Source organism: Oncorhynchus keta, unplaced genomic scaffold (genome assembly GCF_023373465.1).
Source record: "Oncorhynchus keta strain PuntledgeMale-10-30-2019 unplaced genomic scaffold, Oket_V2 Un_contig_650_pilon_pilon, whole genome shotgun sequence".
In the NCBI taxonomy this organism is placed as follows: Eukaryota; Metazoa; Chordata; class Actinopteri; order Salmoniformes; family Salmonidae; genus Oncorhynchus; species Oncorhynchus keta.
In genome coordinates this window covers 148,709-166,891 of record NW_026288903.1, presented here as the reverse complement: position 1 = coordinate 166,891, position 18,183 = coordinate 148,709, and the positions used below count along the sequence as shown (strand labels likewise).

Genomic DNA, 18,183 nt, shown 5'->3' with positions numbered 1-18,183 from the left:
TCTATGGATTTCACATGACTGGGAATACATTCATTAGGCCCTAATCTATGGATTTCACATGACTGGGAATACATTCATTCTATGGATTTCACATGACTGGGAATACATTCATTAGGCCCTAATCTATGGATTTCACATGACTGGGAATACATTCATTAGGCCCTAATCTATGGATTTCACATGACTGGGAATACATTCATTAGGGATCCATGACTAATCTATTAAGCCCTAATCTATGGATTTCACATGACTGGGAATACATTCATTAGGCCCTAATCTATGGATTTCACATGACTGGGAATACATTCATTAAGCCCTAATCTATGGATTTCACATGACTGGGAATACATTCATTAGGCCCTAATCTATGGATTTCACATGACTGGGAATACATTCATTAGGCCCTAATCTATGGATTTCACATGACTGGGAATACATTCATTAGGCCTAATCTATGGATTTCACATGACTGGGAATACATTCATTAGGCCCTAATCTATGGATTTCACATGACTGGGAATACATTCATTAGGCCCTAATCTATGGATTTCACATGACTGGGAATACATTCATTAAGCCCTAATCTATGGATTTCACATGACTGGGAATACATTCATTAAGCCCTAATCTATGGATTTCACATGACTGGGAATACATTCATTAGGCCCTAATCTATGGATTTCACAGGACTGGGAATACATTCATTAGGCCCTAATCTATGGATTTCACATGACTGGGAATACATTCATTAGGCCCTAATCTATGGATTTCACATGGCTGGGAATACATTCATTAGGCCCTAATCTATGGATTTCACATGACTATGGATTTCACATGAATACATTCATTAGGCCCTAATCTATGGATTTCACATGACTGGGAATACATTCATTAGGCCCTAATCTATGGATTTCACATGACTGGGAATACATTCATTAGGCCCTAATCTATGGATTTCACATGACTGGGAATACATTCATTAAGCCCTAATCTATGGATTTCACATGACTGGGAATACATTCATTAAGCCCTAATCTATGGATTTCACATGACTGGGAATACATTCATTAGGCCCTAATCTATGGATTTCACATGACTGGGAATACATTCATTAGGCCCTAATCTATGGATTTCACATGACTGGAAAAACAGATATGTTTCTGTTGGTCACCGATACCTAAAAAAAAGAGATCAATATTTTCCTGTGTATCAAGAAGGGTCCCAAAGGACCAGGCCAACTTGACACAACCTTTTTCTTTTTTTAATCTTTTTTTTTTAACCTTTATTTAACTAAGCAAATCAGTTAAGAATAAATTATTGTTTTCAATGACGGCCTAGGAACAGTGGGTTTAACTGCCTGTTCAGGGGCAGAACGACAGATTTGTACCCTGTCAGCTCGGGGGTTTGAACGTGCAACCTTCCACTTACTAGTCCAACGCTCTAACCACTAGGCTACCCTGGGAAGCACTGGCGTCAACATGGACCGGCATCCCTGTGGAACGCTTTAGACACCTTGTAGAGTCAACATGGACCAGCATCCCTGTGGAACGCTTTAGACACCTTGTAGAGTCAACATGGACCAGCATCCCTGTGGAACGCTTTTGACACCTTGTAGAGTCCATGCCCTGATGAATTGTACACTCTGAGTATGTGTCAATGCTGACAGTTCTGTAAATGGCTTAAGATTACAGGAGTTTAATGATTATAGGGTCGTTGGTTCAGATGTCCAACCATACTCTTCCCAGCAGCCTTGAGTCATGTTGATCGGTCAACTCTCTCAAAGTCAGTAAAAGGACACATTGTACAGACCGACAGGCACCACTCAGGGCTGAAGACTAGAGACGCATCTGTCTCTTCCTGCTCAACAGCCGACCTTAACGCCTGTACTGTACACACACTACATGACCAAAAACTGTGGACAGCTGCTCGTCATTCCAAAATCACGGGCATTAATATGGAGTCCACCTTTGTTGCTATAACAGCCTCCACTCTTCTGGGAAGGCTTTCCACTAGATGTTGGAACATTGCTGCGATAACAGCCTCCACTCTTCTGGGAAGGCTTTCCACTAGATGTTGGAACATTGCTGCTATAACAGCCTCCACTCTTCTGGGAAGGCTTTCCACTAGATGTTGGAACATTGCTGCTATAACAGCCTCCACTCTTCTGGGAAGGCTTTCCACTAGATGTTGGAACATTGCTGCTATAACAGCCTCCACTCTTCTGGGAAGGCTTTCCACTAGATGTTGGAACATTGCTGCTATAACAGCCTCCACTCTTCTGGGAAGGCTTTCCACTAGATGTAGGAACATTGCTGCTATAACAGCCTCTACTCTTCTGGGAAGGCTTTCCTCTAGATGTTGGAACATTGCTGCTATAACAGCCTCCACTCTTCTGGGAAGGGTTTCCACTAGATGTAGGAACATTGCTGCTATAACAGCCTCTACTCTTCTGGGAAGGTTTCCTCTAGATGTTGGAACATTGCTGCTATAACAGCCTCCGCTCTTCTGGGAAGGCTTTCCACTAGATGTTGGAACATTGCTGCTATAACAGCCTCCACTCTTCTGGGAAGGCTTTCAACTAGATGTTGGAACATTGCTGCTATAACAGCCTCCGCTCTTCTGGGAAGGCTTTCCACTAGATGTTGGAACATTGCTGCTATAACAGCCTCCGCTCTTCTGGGAAGGCTTTCCACTAGATGTTGGAACATTGCTGCTATAACAGCCTCCGCTCTTCTGGGAAGGCTTTCCACTAGATGTTGGAACATTGCTGCTATAACAGCCTCCACTCTTCTGGGAAGGCTTTCCACTAGATGTTGGAACATTGCTGCTATAACAGCCTCCGCTCTTCTGGGAAGGCTTTCCACTAGATGTTGGAATATTGCTGCTATAACAGTCTCCACTCTTCTGGGAAGGCTTTCCTCTAGATGTTGGAACATTGATGCTATAACAGCCTCCGCTCTTCTGGGAAGGCTTTCCACTAGATGTTGGAACATTGCTGCTATAACAGCCTCCACTCTTCTGGGAAGGCTTTCCACTAGATGTTGGAACATTGCTGCTATAACAGCCTCCGCTCTTCTGGGAAGGCTTTCCACTAGATGTTGGAACATTGCTGCGATAACAGCCTCCACTCTTCTGGGAAGGCTTTCCACTAGATGTTGGAACATTGCTGCTATAACAGCCTCCACTCTTCTGGGAAGGCTTTCCACTAGATGTTGGAACATTGCTGCTATAACAGCCTCCTCTTCTGGGAAGGCTTTCCACTAGATGTAGGAACATTGCTGCTATAACAGCCTCCGCTCTTCTGGGAAGGCTTTCCACTAGATGTTGGAACATTGCTGCTATAACAGCCTCCACTCTTCTGGGAAGGCTTTCCACTAGATGTAGGAACATTGCTGCTATAACAGCCTCTACTCTTCTGGGAAGGCTTTCCTCTAGATGTTGGAACATTGCTGCTATAACAGCCTCCACTCTTCTGGGAAGGGTTTCCACTAGATGTAGGAACATTGCTGCTATAACAGCCTCTACTCTTCTGGGAAGGTTTCCTCTAGATGTTGGAACATTGCTGCTATAACAGCCTCCGCTCTTCTGGGAAGGCTTTCCACTAGATGTTGGAACATTGCTGCTATAACAGCCTCCACTCTTCTGGGAAGGCTTTCCACTAGATGTTGGAACATTGCTGCTATAACAGCCTCCGCTCTTCTGGGAAGGCTTTCCACTAGATGTTGGAACATTGCTGCTATAACAGCCTCCACTCTTCTGGGAAGGCTTTCCACTAGATGTTGGAACATTGCTGCTATAACAGCCTCCGCTCTTCTGGGAAGGCTTTCCACTAGATGTTGGAACATTGCTGCTATAACAGCCTCCACTCTTCTGGGAAGGCTTTCCACTAGATGTTGGAACATTGCTGCTATAACAGCCTCCACTCTTCTGGGAAGGCTTTCCACTAGATGTTGGAACATTGCTGCTATAACAGCCTCCTCTTCTGGGAAGGCTTTCACTAGATGTAGGAACATTGCTGCTATAACAGCCTCCGCTCTTCTGGGAAGGCTTTCCACTAGATGTTGGAACATTGCTGCTATAACAGCCTCCACTCTTCTGGGAAGGCTTTCCACTAGATGTAGGAACATTGCTGCTATAACAGCCTCTACTCTTCTGGGAAGGCTTTCCTCTAGATGTTGGAACATTGCTGCTATAACAGCCTCCACTCTTCTGGGAAGGGTTTCCACTAGATGTAGGAACATTGCTGCTATAACAGCCTCTACTCTTCTGGGAAGGTTTCCTCTAGATGTTGGAACATTGCTGCTATAACAGCCTCCGCTCTTCTGGGAAGGCTTTCCACTAGATGTTGGAACATTGCTGCTATAACAGCCTCCACTCTTCTGGGAAGGCTTTCAACTAGATGTTGGAACATTGCTGCTATAACAGCCTCCGCTCTTCTGGGAAGGCTTTCCACTAGATGTTGGAACATTGCTGCTATAACAGCCTCCACTCTTCTGGGAAGGCTTTCAACTAGATGTTGGAACATTGCTGCTATAACAGCCTCCGCTCTTCTGGGAAGGCTTTCCACTAGATGTTGGAACATTGCTGCTATAACAGCCTCCACTCTTCTGGGAAGGCTTTCCACTAGATGTTGGAACATTGCTGCTATAACAGCCTCCGCTCTTCTGGGAAGGCTTTCCACTAGATGTTGGAATATTGCTGCTATAACAGTCTCCACTCTTCTGGGAAGGCTTTCCTCTAGATGTTGGAACATTGCTGCTATAACAGCCTCCGCTCTTCTGGGAAGGCTTTCCACTAGATGTTGGAACATTGCTGCTATAACAGCCTCCACTCTTCTGGGAAGGCTTTCCACTAGATGTTGGAACATTGCTGCTATAACAGCCTCCACTCTTCTGGGAAGGCTTTCCACTAGATGTTGGAACATTGCTGCTATAACAGCCTCCACTCTTCTGGGAAGACATTCCACTAGATGTAGGAACATTGCTGCGATAACAGCCTCCTCAGTCCATAGACTGAGGCAGAGCTGTGTCAACCTACATAGACTGAGGCAGAGCTGTGTCAACCTACATAGACTGAGGCAGAGCTGTGTCAACCTACATAGACTGAGGCAGAGCTGTGTCAACCTACATAGTGTCATGACTTTGGCCTGGGGGTTGGTTTATGACAGTCATAAATACCTCTTTCCCCCTTTTTAATCTCTCTACCCTACTGATGTTACATTTGAAAACCCCTTGGTTAACATAGAGATTCTGGGAACATCAGAAGGTGGGGGGAAATGAACTATATTCTGGTAATCCGACCAATTGAACATACGCAGTGGTACTTAATGAATATGATGTCAGTTCGGTTGGGACATTCTCATCAATGGTAGGATGACACAAACTCTACAGTGGAAAGTCTGCATATTGTAGTTATCGGAGTCACATGGAATTGTTGTTCAATTTAAATGTTTGAATATAAAATGATTGGTGAAGAGATGAAATGTAATTTTAGCTTCCAAATGAGAGAATTGGGTTTTCATAAGGTTAGGGCTCTGTTCAATCAGTGGCTGTGAAGGGACATGGGCTATAAAACTTTTCAAACACGCCCTCCTCTCCCTTCCTATATAAAGCCTTGACTGTGATGACAGACCACATACTAACAGACTGTCTCAACGGCCACCAACCCTCTCTGCTGTACTGTGATGACAGACCGCATACTAACGGCCCGTCTCAACGGCCACCAACCCTCTCTGCTGTACTGTGATGACAGACCACATACTAACAGACTGTCTCAACGGCCACCAACCCTCTCTGCTGTACTGTGATGACAGACCACATACTAACAGACTGTCTCAACGGCCACCAACCCTCTCTGCTGTACTGTGATGACAGACCACATACTAACGGCCTGTCTCAATGGCCACCAATCCTATCTGCTGTACTGTGATGACAGACCACATACTAACAGACTGTCTCAACGGCCACCAACCCTCTCTGCTGTACTGTGATGACAGACCACATACTAACGGCCTGTCTCAACGGCCACCAATCCTCTCTGCTGTACTGTGATGACAGACCACATACTAACGGCCCCTTTCAACGGCCACCAATCCTCTCTGCTGTACTGTGATGACAGACCACATACTAACAGACTGTCTCAACGGCCACCAATCCTCTCTGCTGTACTGTGATGACAGACCACATACTAACGGCCTGTCTCAACGGCCACCAACCCTCTCTGCTGTACTGTGATGACAGACCACATACTAACGGCCTGTCTCAACGGCCACCAATCCTCTCTGCTGTACTGTGATGACAGACCACATACTAACAGACTGTCTCAACGGCCACCAACCCTCTCTGCTGTACTGTGATGACAGACCACATACTAACGGCCTGTCTCAACGGCCACCAATCCTCTCTGCTGTACTGTGATGACAGACCACATACTAACAGACTGTCTCAACGGCCACCAATCCTCTCTGCTGTACTGTGATGACAGACCACATACTAACAGACTGTCTCAACGGCCACCAATCCTCTCTGCTGTACTGTGATGACAGACCGCATACTAACGGCCTGTCTCAACGGCCACCAACCCTCTCTGCTGTACTGTGATGACAGACCGCATACTAACGGCCCGTCTCAACGGCCACCAACCCTCTCTGCTGTACTGTGATGACAGACCACATACTAACAGACTGTCTCAACGGCCACCAATCCTCTCTGCTGTACTGTGATGACAGACCACATACTAACAGACTGTCTCAACGGCCACCAATCCTCTCTGCTGTACTGTGATGACAGACCACATACTAACAGACTGTCTCAACGGCCACCAACCCTCTCTGCTGTACTGTGATGACAGACCACATACTAACAGACTGTCTCAACGGCCACCAACCCTCTCTGCTGTACTGTGATGACAGACCACATACTAACAGACTGTCTCAACGGCCACCAATCCTCTCTGCTGTACTGTGATGACAGACCACATACTAACAGACTGTCTCAACGGCCACCAATCCTCTCTGCTGTACTGTGATGACAGACCACATACTAACAGACTGTCTCAACGGCCACCAATCCTCTCTGCTGTACTGTGATGACAGACCACATACTAACGGCCTGTCTCAACGGCCACCAATCCTCTCTGCTGTACTGTGATGACAGACCGCATACTAACGGCCCGTCTCAACGGCCACCAATCCTCTCTGCTGTACTGTGATGACAGACCGCATACTAACAGACTGTCTCAACGGCCACCAATCCTCTCTGCTGTACTGTGATGACAGACCGCATACTAACAGACTGTCTCAACGGCCACCAATCCTCTCTGCTGTACTGTGATGACAGACCACATACTAACGGCCTGTCTCAACGGCCACCAATCCTCTCTGCTGTATTGTGATGACAGACCACATACTAACGGCCCGTCTCAACGGCCACCAATCCTCTCTGCTGTACTGTGATGACAGACCACATACTAACGGCCCGTCTCAAAGGCCACCAATCCTCTCTGCTGTACTGTGATGACAGACCACATACTAACAGACTGTCTCAACGGCCACCAATCCTCTCTGCTGTACTGTGATGACAGACCACATACTAACAGACTGTCTCAACGGCCACCAATCCTCTCCGCTGTACTGTGATGACAGACCACATACTAACGGCCCGTCTCAAAGGCCACCAATCCTCTCCGCTGTACTGTGATGACAGACCACATACTAACGGCCCGTCTCAACGGCCACCAATCCTCTCTGCTGTACTGTGATGACAGACCACATACTAACGGCCCGTCTCAACGGCCACCAACCCTCTCTGCTGTACTGTGATGACAGACCACATACTAACGGCCTGTCTCAACGGCCACCAATCCTCTCTGCTGTACTGTGATGACAGACCGCATACTAACGGCCTGTCTCAACGGCCACCAACCCTCTCTGCTGTACTGTGATGACAGACTGCTCTGCTGCAGAATGTCAATGGCTTTTAATACCCTCCCTCTTGGGGTGTTTTCATATTCTAAGCGATTGAATCTTTTCATCCCAGTTGTGGCTGCCCATCCCCCTCTGCTGCTCAGAGCAGACCACGGGCCACATGACGATGGCTAGTAATCCCTTTGGTATTTCAGAAAAGCAACTCGGAAATTATATAAAGAATTGTATGTCTGTGTCATCGCTCCAGTGTCTCATCCATCTGCAGTCAGAGCAGTGTCTCATCCATCTGCAGTCAGAGCAGTGTCTCATCCATCTGCAGTTGGATAAGTGCTTATCCATCTGCAGTCAGAGCAGTGTCTCATCCATCTGCAGTCAGAGCAGTGTCTCATCCATCTGCAGTTGGAGCAGTGTCTTATCCATCTGCAGTCAGAGCAGTGTCTCATCCATCTGCAGTTGGATAAGTGTCTTATCCATCTGCAGTCAGAGCAGTGTCTTATCCATCTGCAGTTGGATAAGTGTCTTATCCATCTGCAGCCAGAGCAGTGTCTCATCCATCTGCAGTTGGATAAGTGTCTTATCCATCTGCAGTCAGAGCAGTGTCTTATCCATCTGCAGTCAGAGCAGTGTCTCATCCATCTGCAGTTGGATAAGTGTCTTATCCATCTGCAGTCAGAGCAGTGTCTTATCCATCTGCAGTTGGATAAGTGTCTTATCCATCTGCAGCCAGAGCAGTGTCTCATCCATCTGCAGTTGGATAAGTGTCTTATCCATCTGCAGTCAGAGCAGTGTCTTATCCATCTGCAGTTGGATAAGTGTCTTATCCATCTGCAGTCGGAGCAGTGTCTTATCCATCTGCAGTTGGAGCAGTGTCTCATCCATCTGCAGTCAGAGCAGTGTCTCATCCAGTCAGAGCAGTGTCTCATCCATCTGCAGTTGGATAAGTGCTTATCCATCTGCAGTCAGAGCAGTGTCTTATCCATCTGCAGTCAGAGCAGTGTCTTATCCATCTGCAGTCAGAGCAGTGTCTCATCCATCTGCAGTTGGATAAGTGTCTTATCCATCTGCAGTCAGAGCAGTGTCTCATCCATCTGCAGTCAGAGCAGTGTCTTATCCATCTGCAGTCGGAGCAGTGTCTTATCCATCTGCAGTTGGAGCAGTGTCTTATCCATCTGCAGTCAGAGCAGTGTCTCATCCATCTGCAGTTGGATAAGTGTCTTATCCATCTGCAGTCAGAGCAGTGTCTCATCCATCTGCAGTCAGAGCAGTGTCTCATCCATCTGCAGTCAGAGCAGTGTCTCATCCATCTGCAGTTGGATAAGTGCTTATCCATCTGCAGTCAGAGCAGTGTCTTATCCATCTGCAGTCAGAGCAGTGTCTCATCCATCTGCAGTTGGATAAGTGTCTTATCCACCTGCAGTCAGAGCAGTGTCTTATCCATCTGCAGTCAGAGCAGTGTCTCATCCATCTGCAGTCAGAGCAGTGTCTCATCCATCTGCAGTCAGAGCAGTGTCTCATCCATCTGCAGTCAGAGCAGTGTCTTATCCATCTGCAGTCAGAGCAGTGTCTCATCCATCTGCAGTTGGATAAGTGTCTTATCCATCTGCAGTCAGAGCAGTGTCTCATCCATCTGCAGTTGGATAAGTGTCTTATCCATCTGCAGTCAGAGCAGTGTCTCATCCATCTGCAGTTGGATAAGTGCTTATCCATCTGCAGTCAGAGCAGTGTCTTATCCATCTGCAGTCAGAGCAGTGTCTCATCCATCTGTAGTTGGATAAGTGTCTTATCCATCTGCAGTCAGAGCAGTGTCTTATCCATCTGCAGTTGGATAAGTGTCTAATCCATCTGCAGTTGGAGCAGTGTCTCATCCAGTCAGAGCAGTGTCTCATCCATCTGCAGTCAGAGCAGTGTCTCATCCATCTGCAGTTGGATAAGTGCTTATCCATCTGCAGTCAGAGCAGTGTCTCATCCATCTGCAGTCAGAGCAGTGTCTCATCCAGTCAGAGCAGTGTCTCATCCATCTGCAGTTGGATAAGTGCTTATCCATCTGCAGTCAGAGCAGTGTCTTACCCATCTGCAGTCAGAGCAGTGTCTTATCCATCTGCAGTCAGAGCAGTGTCTCATCCATCTGCAGTTGGATAAGTGTCTTATCCATCTGCAGTCAGAGCAGTGTCTCATCCATCTGCAGTCAGAGCAGTGTCTTATCCATCTGCAGTCAGAGCAGTGTCTCATCCATCTGCAGTCGGAGCAGTGTCTCATCCATCTGCAGTCAGAGCAGTGTCTCATCCATCTGCAGTTGGATAAGTGCTTATCCATCTGCAGTCAGAGCAGTGTCTCATCCATCTGCAGTCGGAGCAGTGTCTCATCCATCTGCAGTCAGAGCAGTGTCTTATCCATCTGCAGTCAGAGCAGTGTCTCATCCATCTGCAGTTGGATAAGTGTCTTATCCATCTGCAGTCAGAGCAGTGTCTCATCCATCTGCAGTCAGAGCAGTGTCTCATCCATCTGCAGTCAGAGCAGTGTCCACAGTATTTGTGTGTTTGCTCCTTACCCATCTGTAGTTCGTTGATGGTCTCGACCAGGGACCAGTCAGGACTGTAGCCACAGTGGGACTTGTCCAACAAGCTGTCCAGAACCTGTCTGACAGTCTGTCTCTCGTCCACCATCATGGTTTTAGAGCTCTCATCTGACAGGTGCACTCTGATCACCAGCTAGAGGGGAGGAGACACATGGTTAGATGAATATTATGGAATGACAGAACATATACAGAGTCTGCCTCTACACCTGCATTGCTTGCTGTTTGGGGTTTTAGGCTGTGTTTCTGTACAGCACTTTGAGATATCAGCTGATGTACGAAGGGCTATATGAATAACATTTGATTTGATTTTGATCACCAGCTAGAGGGGAGGAGACACAGAGAGAGGGCGTCTTCACATCAGACTACTTATGTACAGTAGAATGGTTTAATAAAAGCTGATCACCAGCTAGAAGGGACCACACACAGACAGCAGGCTAACTTTACATCACATACGGGTCACACACTGGATCACATACTTTTTTTTACCCCTTTTTTTCCTCAAATTGGTAGTTACAGTCTTGTCCCATCGCTGCAACCCCCAACGTCCCCCCTGTTGTTTCATATTCTCCCAGATTAGTAATCGGATTAAGCTACATTTTGAACCAATTCTCCGCAGTAGAGAAGCTGTTTTCTCTTCCATATAAAGCAGTTATTCCTCTCAGCTCCAAAGCACTTCCTCAAAACAGGAACAGTCAGAATATCTCATAGTAAGGAACAAGAGAGAGAGGTAGAGAGAAGGAAAGAGAGTGAGGTAGAGAGAAGGAGAGAGAGGTAGAGAGAAGGAAAGAGAGTGAGGTAGAGAGAAGGAAAGAGAGTGAGGTAGAGAGAAGGAGAGAGAAGGAAAGAGAGTGAGGTAGAGAGAAGGAGAGAGAAGGAAAGAGAGTGAGGTAGAGAGAAGGAAAGAGAGGTAGAGAGAAGGAAAGAGAGTGAGGTAGAGAGAAGGAGAGAGAGTGAGGTAGAGAGAAGGAAAGAGAGTGAGGTAGAGAGAAGGAAAGAGAGGTAGAGAGAAGGAAAGAGAGTGAGGTAGAGAGAAGGAGAGAGAAGGAAAGAGAGTGAGGTAGAGAGAAGGAGAGAGAGGTAGAGAGAAGGAGAGAGAGGTAGAGAGAAGGAGAGAGAGTGAGGTAGAGAGAAGGAAAGAGAGTGAGGTAGAGAGAAGGAGAGAGAGGTAGAGAGAAGGAAAGAGAGTGAGGTAGAGAGAAGGAGAGAGAGGTAGAGAGAAGGAAAGAGAGTGAGGTAGAGAGAAGGAGAGAGAGGTAGAGAGAAGGAAAGAGAGTGAGGTAGAGAGAAGGAGAGAGAGGTAGAGAGAAGGAAGGAGAGTGAGGTAGAGAGAAGGAGAGAGAGGTAGAGAGAAGGAAAGAGAGTGAGGTAGAGAGAAGGAGAGAGAGGTAGAGAGAAGGAAAGAGAGTGAGGTAGAGAGAAGGAGAGAGAGGTAGAGAGAAGGAAAGAGAGTGAGGTAGAGAGAAGGAGAGAGAGGTAGAGAGAAGGAAAGAGAGGTAGAGAGAAGGAGAGAGAGTGAGGTAGAGAGAAGGAAAGAGAGTGAGGTAGAGAGAAGGAGAGAGAGGTAGAGAGAAGGAAAGAGAGTGAGGTAGAGAGAAGGAGAGAGAGGTAGAGAGAAGGAAAGAGAGTGAGGTAGAGAGAGAGGGAGAGTGAGGTAGAGAGAAGGAAAGAGAGTGAGGTAGAGAGAGATAGTGAGGGAGAGAGAGAGTGGAGTAGAGAGAGAGAGTGAGGGAGAGAGTGAGGGAGAGAGAGAGAGAGGTAGAGAGAGGGTGAAGGAGAGTGAGGGAGAGAGAGGGTGAAGGAGGGTGAGGGAGGGTGAGGTAGAGAGCCTGGGGTCCTGTCTGCAGTAACCTGAGCCATATAACAGAGTAGGGCATTCATTACTAATCCTCTGTACAGACCAGTGAAGCCATCTTATGTGCAAACAAGGTCGATCCATTCCCCTGGGTAAAGCTGTTGCCATCACTTTTAACACAGTCTAAGTATGCTTCACGATTCAAAGTGCATCACAGGTGAATCTCAGGTGCATCAGGTGACAGAGGGTCAATCTCTGCTGCTGGATCTGTCTAGTAGTAGGAGTAGCAGCTACCTGGTAGCATGAGTCAGTCAGGTAAACTCACCTGTTCAACCTGTCTATTTAGTAGGAGTAGCAGCTACCTGGTAGCATGAGTCAGTCAGGTAAACTCACCTGTTCAACCTGTCTATTTAGTAGGAGTAGCAGCTACCTGGTAGCATGAGTCAGTCAGGTAAACTCACCTTTTCAACCTGTCTATTTAGTAGGAGTAGCAGCTACCTGGTAGCATGAGTCAGTCAGGTAAACTCACCTTTTCAACCTGTCTATTTAGTAGGAGTAGAGCTACCTGGTAGCATGAGTCAGTCAGGTAAACTCACCTGTTCAACCTGTCTATTTAGTAGGAGTAGCAGCTACCTGGTAGCATGAGTCAGTCAGGTAAACTCACCTGTTCAACCTGTCTATTTAGTAGGACTAGCAGCTACCTGGTAGCATGAGTCAGTCAGGTAAACTCACCTGTTCAACCTGTCTATTTAGTAGGAGTAGCAGCTACCTGGTAGCATGAGTCAGTCAGGTAAACTCACCTTTTCAACCTGTCTATTTAGTAGGAGTAGCAGCTACCTGGTAGCATGAGTCAGTCAGGTAAACTCACCTGTTCAACCTGTCTATTTAGTAGGAGTAGCAGCTACCTGGTAGCATGAGTCAGTCAGGTAAACTCACCTTTTCAACCTGTCTATTTAGTAGGAGTAGCAGCTACCTGGTAGCATGAGTCAGTCAGGTAAACTCACCTGTTCAACCTGTCTATTTAGTAGGAGTAGCAGCTACCTGGTAGCATGAGTCAGTCAGGTAAACTCACCTGTTCAACCTGTCTATTTAGTAGGACTAGCAGCTACCTGGTAGCATGAGTCAGTCAGGTAAACTCACCTGTTCAACCTGTCTATTTAGTAGGAGTAGCAGCTACCTGGTAGCATGAGTCAGTCAGGTAAACTCACCTTTTCAACCTGTCTATTTAGTAGGAGTAGCAGCTACCTGGTAGCATGAGTCAGTCAGGTAAACTCACCTGTTCAACCTGTCTATTTAGTAGGAGTAGCAGCTACCTGGTAGCATGAGTCAGTCAGGTAAACTCACCTGTTCAACCTGTCTATTTAGTAGGAGTCAGCAGGTAAACTCACCTGTTCAACCTGTCTATTTTAGTAGGAGTAGCAGCTACCTGGTAGCATGAGTCAGTCAGGTAAACTCACCTGTTCAACCTGTCTATTTAGTAGGAGTAGCAGCTACCTGGTAGCATGAGTCAGTCAGGTAAACTCACCTTTTCAACCTGTCTATTTAGTAGGACTAGCAGCTACCTGGTAGCATGAGTCAGTCAGGTAAACTCACCTGTTCAACCTGTCTATTTTAGTAGGAGTAGCAGCTACCTGGTAGCATGAGTCAGTCAGGTAAACTCACCTTTTTAACCTGTCTATTTAGTAGGAGTAGCAGCTACCTGGTAGCATGAGTCAGTCAGGTAAACTCACCTGTTCAACCTGTCTATTTAGTAGGAGTAGCAGCTACCTGGTAGCATGAGTCAGTCAGGTAAACTCACCTTTTCAACCTGTCTATTTAGTAGGAGTAGCAGCTACCTGGTAGCATGAGTCAGTCAGGTAAACTCACCTGTTCAACCTGTCTATTTAGTAGGAGTAGCAGCTACCTGGTAGCATGAGTCAGTCAGGTAAACTCACCTGTTCAACCTGTCTATTTAGTAGGAGTCAGTCAGGTAAACTCACCTGTTCAACCTGTATATTTAGTAGGAGTAGCAGCTACCTGGTAGCATGAGTCAGTCAGGTAAACTCACCTTTTTAACCTGTCTATTTAGTAGGAGTAGCAGCTACCTGGTAGCATGAGTCAGTCAGGTAAACTCACCTTTTCAACCTGTCTATTTAGTAGGAGTAGCAGCTACCTGGTAGCATGAGTCAGTCAGGTAAACTCACCTTTTCAACCTGTCTATTTAGTAGGAGTAGCAGCTACCTGGTAGCATGAGTCAGTCAGGTAAACTCACCTGTTCAACCTGTCTATTTAGTAGGAGTAGCAGCTACCTGGTAGCATGAGTCAGTCAGGTAAACTCACCTGTTCAACCTGTCTATTTAGTAGGACTAGCAGCTACCTGGTAGCATGAGTCAGTCAGGTAAACTCACCTGTTCAACCTGTCTATTTAGTAGGAGTAGCAGCTACCTGGTAGCATGAGTCAGTCAGGTAAACTCACCTTTTCAACCTGTCTATTTAGTAGGAGTAGCAGCTACCTGGTAGCATGAGTCAGTCAGGTAAACTCACCTGTTCAACCTGTCTATTTAGTAGGAGTAGCAGCTACCTGGTAGCATGAGTCAGTCAGGTAAACTCACCTTTCAACCTGTCTATTTAGTAGGACTAGCAGCTACCTGGTAGCATGAGTCAGTCAGGTAAACTCACCTGTTCAACCTGTCTATTTAGTAGGAGTAGCAGCTACCTGGTAGCATGAGTCAGTCAGGTAAACTCACCTTTTCAACCTGTCTATTTAGTAGGACTAGCAGCTACCTGGTAGCATGAGTCAGTCAGGTAAACTCACCTGTTCAACCTGTCTATTTAGTAGGAGTAGCAGCTACCTGGTAGCATGAGTCAGTCAGGTAAACTCACCTTTTCAACCTGTCTATTTAGTAGGAGTAGCAGCTACCTGGTAGCATGAGTCAGTCAGGTAAACTCACCTGTTCAACCTGTCTATTTAGTAGGAGTAGCAGCTACCTGGTAGCATGAGTCAGTCAGGTAAACTCACCTGTTCAACCTGTCTATTTAGTAGGAGTCAGTCAGGTAAACTCACCTGTTCAACCTGTCTATTTTAGTAGGAGTAGCAGCTACCTGGTAGCATGAGTCAGTCAGGTAAACTCACCTTTTCAACCTGTCTATTTAGTAGGAGTAGCAGCTACCTGGTAGCATGAGTCAGTCAGGTAAACTCACCTTTCAACCTGTCTATTTAGTAGGAGTAGCAGCTACCTGGTAGCATGAGTCAGTCAGGTAAACTCACCTGTTCAACCTGTCTATTTTAGTAGGAGTAGCAGCTACCTGGTAGCATGAGTCAGTCAGGTAAACTCACCTGTTCAACCTGTCTATTTAGTAGGAGTAGCAGCTACCTGGTAGCATGAGTCAGTCAGGTAAACTCACCTGTTCAACCTGTCTATTTAGTAGGAGTAGCAGCTACCTGGTAGCATGAGTCAGTCAGGTAAACTCACCTGTTCAACCTGTCTATTTAGTAGGAGTAGCAGCTACCTGGTAGCATGAGTCAGTCAGGTAAACTCACCTGTTCAACCTGTCTATTTAGTAGGAGTAGCAGCTACCTGGTAGCATGAGTCAGTCAGGTAAACTCACCTGTTCAACCTGTCTATTTAGTAGGAGTAGCAGCTACCTGGTAGCATGAGTCAGTCAGGTAAACTCACCTGTTCAACCTGTCTATTTAGTAGGAGTCAGTCAGGTAAACTCACCTGTTCAACCTGTCTATTTTAGTAGGAGTAGCAGCTACCTGGTAGCATGAGTCAGTCAGGTAAACTCACCTTTTTAACCTGTCTATTTAGTAGGAGTAGCAGCTACCTGGTAGCATGAGTCAGTCAGGTAAACTCACCTTTTTAACCTGTCTATTTAGTAGGAGTAGCAGCTACCTGGTAGCATGAGTCAGTCAGGTAAACTCACCTTTTTAACCTGTCTATTTAGTAGGAGTAGCAGCTACCTGGTAGCATGAGTCAGTCAGGTAAACTAACCTGTTCAACCTGTCTATTTAGTAGGAGTAGCAGCTACCTGGTAGCATGAGTCAGTCAGGTAAACTCACCTTTTCAACCTGTCTATTTTAGTAGGAGTAGCAGCTACCTGGTAGCATGAGTCAGTCAGGTAAACTCACCTTTTTAACCTGTCTATTTAGTAGGAGTAGCAGCTACCTGGTAGCATGAGTCAGTCAGGTAAACTCACCTTTTTAACCTGTCTATTTAGTAGGAGTAGCAGCTACCTGGTAGCATGAGTCAGTCAGGTAAACTCACCTTTTTAACCTGTCTATTTAGTAGGAGTAGCAGCTACCTGGTAGCATGAGTCAGTCAGGTAAACTCACCTTTTTAACCTGGGCCTCCTTGATCTTCTCCAAAGCCACACGGATCTTCTCTGCCTTCTTCTTGGCAACCTGCTCCTCCTACACACACACAATACAAACACTTTACAGATATGTACTCTCACACACACACACACACACACACACACACACACACACACACACACACACACACACACACACACACACACACACACACACACACACACACACACACACACACACACACAGCACCATTACAGAAGAGTCCACACAGCCCCCCTTCTATCCATCTCCCCCTTCCCTCAGGTGGGAACCTCCACCTTCCTCACGCCATCTCCGCTCGCTCACTTACCTGGCTTCTCCAACAAGATGCCATTGTGACGATCTCTATCTACACCAGGCAACGTTTCTGTGTTCCTTTATGGAACAAAACATATATATTCCCAGTTTAAAATTGAAGGTATAGAATTGAAGTGCGTCTTCGGTATAAAACCTGTTTCGTTGTCGTCAAAACAGTGTCTTGTCTTTCAGAGATGGCTACTGTTAAAGTCGTCCCCCGTTGTTTCATACTCTCCCAGATTAGTAATCGGATTAAGCTACATTTTGAACCAATTCTCCGCAGTAGAGAAGCTGTTTTCTCTTCCATATAAAGCAGTTATTCCTCTCAGCTCCAAAGCACTTCCTCAAAACAGGAACAGTCAGAGTATCTCATAGTAAAATAACGTTTTGTTGTTGTTGTATCTCTTGTAGTTAGTAAACCAATCCAGTTAGTCCATTACCATCCCTGCCCGGCGAGGAGCTTCCAATCACAGCGACGCGTACGAGACTCGTAGTAAACTAGACAATATGAAATGATTCTGTTCAAAACAAACAACTCTATCCCTCTTCCAGTGGTTGCTGCTCAGACCAGACACCTTAACGTGTGTCCAGCTAGAGAGAGAGTCACGATAGAAACTGAGAACAGGAATAGAGAGGATTCTTTCCCTAGGATACATCCCTGGCAGAGAGCGAGGGAGGTTGAGAGGGAGGACGGGCTGGCTGTGCCAACACCACACACTCACAGACGGTGATCCCTCCCTCTCTTTCTGTTGTGATCTCCCTCGCCCACTCCCTCCCTCTCTTTCTGTTGTGATCTCCCTCGTCCACTCCCTCCCTCTCTTTCTGTTGTGATCTCCCTCGCCCACTCCCTCCCTCTCTTTCTGTTGTGATCTCTCTCGCCCACTCCCTCCCTCTCTTTCTGTTGTGATCTCCCTCGCCCACTCCCTCCCTCTCTTTCTGTTGTGATCTCCCTCGCCCACTCCCTCCCTCTCTTTCTGTTGTGATCTCCCTCGCCCACTCCCTCCCTCTCTTTCTGTTGTGATCTCCCTCGCCCACTCCCTCCCTCTCTTTCTGTTGTGATCTCCCTCGCCCACTCCCTCCCTCTCTTTCTGTTGTGATCTCCCTCGCCCACTCCCTCCCTCTCTTTCTGTTGTGATCTCCCTCGCCCACTCCCTCCCTCTCTTTCTGTTGTGATCTCCCTCGCCCACTCCCTCCCTCTCTTTCTGTTGTGATCTCCCTCGCCCACTCCCTCCCTCTCTTTCTGTTGTGATCTCCCTCGC

General features: G+C 46.7%; 1 protein-coding gene across 1 annotated transcript in view; it reads right to left on the bottom strand.

Moving 5' to 3' along the window:
• Positions 1–18,183, bottom strand: part of LOC118380362 (ras-associated and pleckstrin homology domains-containing protein 1-like) — a 218,551-nt gene that overhangs the window by 70,580 nt on the left and 129,788 nt on the right. Inside the window, 2 exon segments of the mRNA XM_052511230.1 lie at positions 10,473–10,632; positions 16,607–16,684. Coding sequence (XP_052367190.1) covers positions 10,473–10,632; positions 16,607–16,684 — 238 coding nt within the window.